Source organism: Oryza brachyantha, chromosome 9 (genome assembly GCF_000231095.2).
Source record: "Oryza brachyantha chromosome 9, ObraRS2, whole genome shotgun sequence".
NCBI lineage: Eukaryota > Viridiplantae > Streptophyta > Magnoliopsida > Poales > Poaceae > Oryza > Oryza brachyantha.
In genome coordinates, this window is record NC_023171.2 from 11,993,391 (window position 1) to 12,001,644 (window position 8,254).

Here is an 8,254-nt window from a genome sequence, read left to right on the forward strand (position 1 = left end):
GCTGACATTGAAAATGTCATTATGCTCCCACTAATCGCAGGATAGCCATGAAAAATTTCCCATGTGAAATGGTTAAAATTAGTATCTGACGTGGCAGAGACCCTACACGATCGATCACAACCTGACATGGTTCGTAATGCTCTTCGGTCTACAAACACAAACAGTTGCTGTTCTGTTCCCGCGCCTATAAAGGCGGCAAAAATATTTTGGATGCTGGAGGCAATCAAGTCAGTCGTCGAACGCGGCGGGCGGCAGAGGCGAATCGCGTAACGATTTTTGTCCCGCCATGGACCCGAGGCGCGGCTACTGGGAGAGCTCGTCGGAGGACGTGACGGGCCCGCTGCTCCCGCTGCACGACGATGACGACGACGCCGCGGACCGGCGGCGCTCCTGCTCGGCGCTCAGGTCGATGCTCGCCAGCAAGTACCTGGCCGTCGCGTCGGGACCCGTGGCGTGCGCGCTGATCTGCGCGCTCGTCGACCTCGGCGGCCACCGCGCCGCGCGCAACATGCTCGGGGTCCTGGCCTGGGTGTTCCTGTGGTGGATCACCGACGCCGTGCCGCTCGCCGTCGCGTCCATGGCGCCGCTATTTCTTTTCCCTGTGTTCGGCATCTCCTCCTCCGACGCCGTCGCCAAGGCGTACATGGACGACGTCATCTCCCTCGTCCTCGGCAGCTTCATCCTCGCGCTCGCCATCGAGCACTACAACATCCACCGCCGACTCGCTCTCAACGTACGTTGCGCCGCGGCGAGCCCGTCATTACCAAACCGTTCGTCCGAAACGCGAACTAATGCAACAGAACGCGAATTTTTTTTTTAATCGCAGATCACGTCGCTGTTCTGCGGCGACCCGGTGAAACCACCACTGCTGCTGCTGGGAATCTGCGGCACCACCATGTTCATCAGCATGTGGATCCACAACACGCCGTGCACCGTCATGATGATGCCGGTGGCGACGGGGATCCTGCAGCGGTTCCCGCGCGGCGAGGCGTCCTCGACGAGCAGCGCCGCCGACGCACGGGAGGTCCAGCAGTTCTCCAAGGCGGTGGTGCTCGGCGTCGTGTACGCGTCGGCGATCGGCGGGATGGCGACGCTGACGGGCACGGGCGTGAACATCATCCTGGTGGGGATGTGGTCCACCTACTACCCGGAGCAGCCGCCCATCACCTTCAGCTCGTGGATGTCCTTCGGGCTCCCCATCGCGCTCGTCCTCTTCGTCGCGCTCTGGGCCACGCTCTGCCTCCTCTACTGCTCCAAGAACACCGGGAGGGCGCTCTCAGCTTACCTGGACAGGAGCCATCTCAGGAGGGAGCTCGGCTTGCTTGGTAGGTTCTCGTTCTTCCTCTGATTGTTACTTCACGGCAATGGCTTGTGCAGTTGTGCTCATCAATGATATGGTCAATGGTTTCTGGGGTTATCTCTGAAACTCTGACAGCGTCTTGGTCAGATTTCTTGAACCCTGGATAACTCTGAAATGGACCCCGTTTTAGCCTTCTTTATTATTTTCTCTGGCACAGTGGCACTCATTGAAACATCATTACCATGGTAATTATTGCCTTAATGGATTCCGAAGCGGTTGTCCATCTTGATTTGTGACAGGTCCAATGGCTTTCGCAGAGAAGATGGTTCTTGCCATTTTTGGGGTAAGTTCTGTTTCTGCTTCTGGTGCACTACAATTGTTGAAAACAATATTTAGTTATTGTGACAAAATTTGAATGGATCAATATGTGATTATTTCAGGGTTTGATTGTCCTATGGATGACGAGGAACCTGACAGATGATATTCCTGGGTGGGGATCACTGTTCCACGGCGAAGTTGGGGATGGAACTGTCACTGTAAGCGCACCAAGGATTTGCACTCATCGCAGATATTCTGATTAGTATTTTCAGATACAATTTGTCGCATGGTCTGACGGGACAACAACTTGCTCGCAATGCAGATCATGATGGCGACGCTGCTGTTCATAATCCCGAGCGGCAAGAACGACGGCGAGAAGCTCATGGACTGGGCCAAGTGCAGGCGGCTGCAGTGGAACATCATCATCCTCCTCGGCGCCGGCTTCGCCATCGCCGACGGCTTCAAGGCGAGCGGCCTGACCGACATCCTCTCGGGGGGTCTCGGCTTCCTGCGCGGCGCGCCGGCGCTGGCCATCGCGCCCGTGGCGTGCGTCTTCAGCGGCGTCATCACGGAGTTCACCTCCGACGACGCCACCGCCACGCTGGTGCTGCCGCTGCTCGCCGAGCTGGCCAAGTCCATCGGCGTGCACCCGCTCCTGCTCATGGTCCCCGGCGCCGTCGGTGCGCAGCTGTCGTACCTGCTGCCCACCGGGTCGCCGGGCAACGTCGTCGGCTTCAGCACGGGGTACGTCACCATCAAGGACATGGTGATCGCTGGAATGCCACTCAAAGTTGTCGGGGTTGCAGCTCTCACAATCCTACTGCCAACGCTAGGTAATTGACTGACAACTCAGTGCAAAACCAAGAATTCAGACGGTGAAAAACTTGTAAAGCTGTACTTACTAATTTGTTTTTTCATGATGTCATGCAGGATCTGTGGTTTTTGGCATGGATCAGAAGCTGTAGGAACTTAATCAAAATTCAATTGGGTTTGTTTTTTGAAGATTCCAGTTTGTAGACTGTAGGTTATTACGTGGATAATGTAGTAATTAAGCTGCACAGCTTGTAGTGTTGTACAATGTGTAGTCAATGCCATTACATTTGCCTCATGAAAAACATGGGGTCATATTCTTTGCTCTATAAATGAGTCAATATAGAGTTTTGTATCGAGTGGTTCTATGTTAAAAACAGTTTTGCCCGGTTTAGTTTCCAAAAACATCACATCAAATCTTTAGACACCTAAATGAAGCATTAAATACATATGAACATTAAAATTAATTATACAGTTATGGGGGAAATCTTGTGAGACGAATCTTTTGAGCCTAATTAGGACATGATTAGCATACAGTAACCAACATGTGCTAATGACAGATTAATTAGACTCAAAAGATTCGTCTCGAGGTTTCTAGATGGAATCTGAAATTTGTTTTTTTCATTCGTGTTCGAAAATTTCTTTCGACATCCGGTCAAACGTTCGATGTGATGTTGACATTTTGATCCACACGTGAGTCTTCCGAAACTTCTTACGTCTGAAGAATGGCTTAAAAAAGTAGTAGTATACAGCTAAGAAAGGACAGAGATTGGCAGACCGTATAAACAAGTTGCAGCAAGTCCTATATATCCCCTTATAGTTGGCACGTTGCCAGAATTGGAATGAGGCATTCATTGTACATTTGTCATCCTGCATATGAATTCCGTGTAGTATGTGGTATGGATTAAGGTATTTGTTAGCTACAAAATTTATAAGGTTCTCTTTGACTTCCAAATATTTAATGTTCTTCCCTGTATCATATTGCAAGTAGGACAGTGTATTAGAGCCTACTACAGATCTCAACTACTGGAATATTTGTTGTTTACCCCACCTTGCATGTGGTCTCCCCTGTCTGGGATTAAGTACTTTCCATATCATGCTGTCGAGGATGTCAAAGTTAGTAAGTGGCACTCTCTTCGCATAAATATGTCAAAGTTATAAATCTAATAAATTTATAATATTATAATAGCATTTTATTTTTTTAGGTAAATCTACTTATAACATTTTGTTGTTTTTAAGCTAGGAATTTTAGAAATAGTCAGTGGTCAGAATTTTAAAAGTTTGCTTCATCTTATCCTAAACATCCGATATTTATGATTGGAGTGAGTAATTCATTATCACAAAAGCCATTCTCCAAAGCCACTAATTATACCTGCTTTATCGCACTGTAGCAGCGATGACACTTCATGTTCTAGCTAAGAGCTAGCATGTCCAGTAGCTTATCCATCTAATACTCCGTGGCGAACATCATCTCATACTCCATCGATAAAATAGATGACACAGTAGAAACATGGTCTAGTGGTCCCTCCAACACATCATCTATTTTTAGCATCCATCTGATGAGAGAGAACTCAAATTTCTCTCTCCTCACTCCAAATGAGGATGCAAAATTATCTATTGGGTAGCATATTATAGAGGAGAAATAGTTAATTGATACTCTTTCCGTTCTATATTATAAGATTTTCTGGGTTTGCCTAAGGCCATCCATATATTAATGTATATGTTTTATATATGTGTCTAGATTCATTAGCACACATTTAAATCGAGGTAATGCCTAAAAGTCTTCTAATATGGAACGAAGGGAATATCTTTTAATAAAGTATAGTTGGTGTGATATGGAGATGTAATATTGATGATCTGCTAGTTACAAACAACTATAGAGGATGAATCTTTTTTGAATCACCGTTCAAATAGAGATATGGAGGATCAAATTTGGATTAAGTCTTGGTATGCTCTAAGCATAGAGTCTACGAGAGGATCTAGAGAAATGCTACGGTCTCATTTGGAATATCAATTTTAAAAAGGATTTTTTTGGGAGAGATTTCTATTCTTTGGAATTATTTCTCATGAGCATGTTTAGAAGAAAAGAATGAGGATGTTAGATTCCTTTGGAAAGGCAACAATTCCCCCATTTTCCAATGAAATAAAACATCAACTTTGATCCAAAGCAAAATTTCCTTTGCTTCATCTCATGCTTTTACCTAATATGCAAAACCGAAGAGGAAACATGGTCATAGACCATAGTAGGAGGCGGATATTTGTCATTCCTTTTTAGTCCAGCAGGCCTATATTCTTGGCCAAAATATATAAATCAACATTATTAAACACATTATGCTTTATCAGTACATTAGACATAACATTTTCCTACCTTTTAGAAAAATTACTGAAGAGCTTCATCTTCAGTAATATATTTTCTCATAGAGTGAAATATAATTTGGATCATGTTTTCTTGTAGAAGTCTCATTTTGCACCTATTTTTATTCAATCTCAATTTGCACCTTGGACTCCCTCTTAGCATTAACTTCAACACACGACGTCATTGTTTCACTGAAATTAAGCATAATCCAAATAATTTATTAACAACTAAAAATAATTAGTAGGTAAAAAACTTTTATATACTTGTTCTTAGATATATAAAAATAAAGACTGAAAATAAACTGCAACGAAAAAACCCTAAAATAAAAACCAAATTTAAGTTTTAAAATTTAAATTTTGGCTTATAAGCGAAAGAGCTTTTTAACATTATTAAAAAAATACCTCAAGGTATCATATTTTCAGTGTAAAAATTTAGTACCGTAAGATACCAAAATTTTATACTAAAATTTTTGGTGCCTCAAAGTACTTTTTAAGATGGTGAAAAAACCATAAGCAAAAGGATATGGGAATAGATCCAATCTCTTGCTGACAGCCAATTCCTCATAGCTTCTGCTAGTGTCGACATGCCATCCCACATCCCCTTACAGCTACCATCTCCTTCCCCACTTACTAAGATATAATTATGGAGGGAGGTAATGAGACGGTAAAAGTGGCATGTCGACAAATAGTAGACGTGGTTAGGAGATGGCTGGTGGGACGAAATTGCGTCTTTGGTGGAAGCTATTGTACAAATCCAATTTAAATAATATGATACCAAGTAGGTATCAGATCTGGTACCTTGTCAATTTCAACTAATGCCCATCAGTACCAGATTTGATACTCACTAGTATTAGTCGATACTTATTGGTTTCAGACCAATACATCATCGGTAATAGAACGATACTCGTCAATACTAGACTAGATAATATAACGAGAAAAGATAAAGTTTGACAAAATCAATGAAAGAAATCTAAAGGGAGAGGGCCAAAAAGTCCTTACCCTGTTACCCATTGCCTTCTGCTCACATCTCAACCTCTCTCCTCGCTTGCGAGTCTACTTCACCTCTTGTCTTAATCTCTCTCATCTTATCGTACCCCATCTCTTTATATTCTAATACTATGTTCTTATTCCAGGACAAGCCCATCATGAGAGGAGGGTGTTTTTCTGCTCTATTCTAGCTGGATCTATAGAAAGAAGAAGAAGAGGTCCAAACTAGTACAACCGAGGTATGAGGAGTCAAGTGAGGAGAAAGAGAAAAGGGGTGAAAAGGAAGTAGTTAGGAAGAGACAAGTCAAGCAAAAGCAAGAAAGGTAAGAAAAACTAGGAAGGAGTTGAACTTGTGCTTAGATTCTTGCCATTTAGTTGCCATTTCTTTGCTTGTGGGCATCTGGCCTTGTTGTGCATTTCTTTGCTTGTGGGCCTATAGAGGCCTTGCGCTGCTACTACAAATCAGGGCAGGGCAAGAAAAGAGAGGAGTATATGCAGAGCAACCATGGTGGGTCTCGAAGGCATAGAGACCATGGTGAGTCTCAAAGGCATAGAGGCCCAAAAATTCCGCCGTGTGAGCCACACTTACTATAAATCAAACTAATGTTATGTTACAACTAAAAAAAGGCAACTCTATTAAATGTTATGTTACTAGAAAAAAAACCACCTATGGCCTACCATTTCTGGTACATGCAATGAGGACATTGCTTGCTCTGTATTAATAGGGGAAGGAGGACATCCTTTTCTACCAAATAAGCTAGGTGGGACTATCTCTATAACAATCTTTACGCGCAATCTGTGTAAGTAGGTGATTTTCTACCAAAAAAACCACCTATGGCCTACTAAACATCCTATTGATTAATTGGACCCAACATCCTATTGATTAATTGGACCAGTTGGCAAGTTTAGATAATGTATCCGAAACTTAGGCACATTAGATGGGCCTCTTTACAACAGTTTTGTCACGGAAAAAGTCCACCCAAGGTCCCTCAACTTTAAGGCCAGTCTGTTTTTTGTCCCTTAACCGGAATACCAGAAATATATACCCTTCAACTGTTATAATCCGTTCAAAAAATGTCCCTCAGCAGTACTGACTCATTTTTTTGGCTGGTTTTGCTGACGTGGCGTCCTGTGGGTCCCACATGTCAGTTTTTTTTGTTTTTTTCTCTCTTTCTCTCTCCTTCTCTCCCTTCCTCTCCTCTCTCTCTTCATCCTCTCCTCTCTCCCTGCGTCGCCGGACTACACCCCGTTAAGTCCTCCCCGATGCGCTGCTTCGCCGGACTACGCCCCACTGAGTCCTCTGCGGGGCGCCACGTCGTCGGATTACACCCCGTCAACGCCTCTGCGGCGTGCTGTTTCGCTGGACAAAACGTCGATGACCCCTCCATTACAGGGGTGTCATGCCCACCTGGCCGCCGACAACGATGTTGTTGTTAGCTCCGACCTCTGGGCCGTCGCTGGCGGCGCGCCATCACACGCCGACATCAACTGAGATAAGCCAGCTGGCCGACCGGCGTACTACTGTACGCTTCTCGCTATTCATCGTCTTCATTCATGCAGAGACGACGTAGTTATACACATCCATGGTGAAGTTTTGGCTGCATGCATGCATGATTTAATTTGGTTGTTAATTTGGTTGTGTGTGATGTTAAATCGATTTGATGTCTTCATGTTGTATATATGGCTTAATTAGCTCTTGTTCAATTATCAAAACACATACCATCAGGAGCTCCAGGCTCGTCCGCGCCCAGGCCTTCCCAAGGTCGCCGCCATGGCCACCTAGAAACCCGGCCACCGGCACTAGAAGGATACGTGATTGTTGCGTCCTCGGATTTGGTTGTTTTGCTCCATGGCTTCTGAGCTTGTAACTTGTAAAAGCTAACGACTGTGAACGACCGTATTACGGTGGTGCAGGTCGAGACGACTGTGTACTTCCCGGTGGGGGAGCCGAGGCCGCGCCAGATGACGAGTGGGAAGGCGGCAGCTCTGGTGAAGCTACTGACAAACGCGGACAAGGCCGGCCTCCAGTCGGTGGGGAGCGAATGGGGCTGTCGCGTCAGCGGTGGAGCAATTGGGGCTGATGTCCAAGGCCGAGGAGCTGGAGGTGCTATCGGCGGTCGGCGTGTTGGATAGAGGTGTTGGAGTGGGATCTGTCTGGCTACGGTAAACAGAAAAATAAAGATGATGTTGGAGGTGCTATTGGAGGAGCTAGAGGTGCTGCCGTGTTGGACGGAGTCTCCATGATGAGTCGCCGGTGTGTTAGATGGAGTCCCGCGTGAGCATCAGCAGTGACAGCAGCTGGTCCATGCCTCCACCCCGCGCCTGCTGCCATCGCCCTCGTCGCATTTCGTGCGGCAGCAGCCACAACCAGCAGCAACGCAAATGGGACAGTAGCCACGGCGAGCAGCCGGCATGGTTGGGGCCGGCGTGCCTTCGTCAGGAGAGACAAAGGATAGGAGAGATCGAGAGTGAGGATGACAGGTG

General features: G+C 45.8%; 1 protein-coding gene across 1 annotated transcript; it reads left to right on the top strand.

Annotated features, from left to right (window-relative positions):
- The first annotated feature begins 226 nt into the window (after positions 1-226).
- On the top strand, positions 227-2,845 carry LOC102708084 (tonoplast dicarboxylate transporter-like). Its single transcript, XM_006660697.2, has 6 exons — positions 227-733; positions 827-1,325; positions 1,600-1,643; positions 1,741-1,836; positions 1,941-2,451; positions 2,549-2,845. The coding sequence occupies exons 1-6, from the start codon at positions 287-289 to the stop codon at positions 2,581-2,583; spliced, it is 1,632 nt and encodes a 543-aa protein (XP_006660760.1). The 5' UTR covers positions 227-286; the 3' UTR covers positions 2,584-2,845.
- Positions 2,846-8,254: the final 5,409 nt, after the last annotated feature.

Excerpts from the sequence above, each read along its gene's own strand:
- LOC102708084 (XM_006660697.2), top strand. The coding sequence starts at position 287 with ATGGACCCGAGGCGCGGCTACTGGGAGAGCTCGTCGGAGGACGTGACG. Across the intron at positions 1,326-1,599 it reads GAGGGAGCTCGGCTTGCTTG|GTCCAATGGCTTTCGCAGAG; the intron begins GTAGGTTCTCGT and ends GATTTGTGACAG. Across the intron at positions 1,837-1,940 it reads TTGGGGATGGAACTGTCACT|ATCATGATGGCGACGCTGCT; the intron begins GTAAGCGCACCA and ends CTCGCAATGCAG.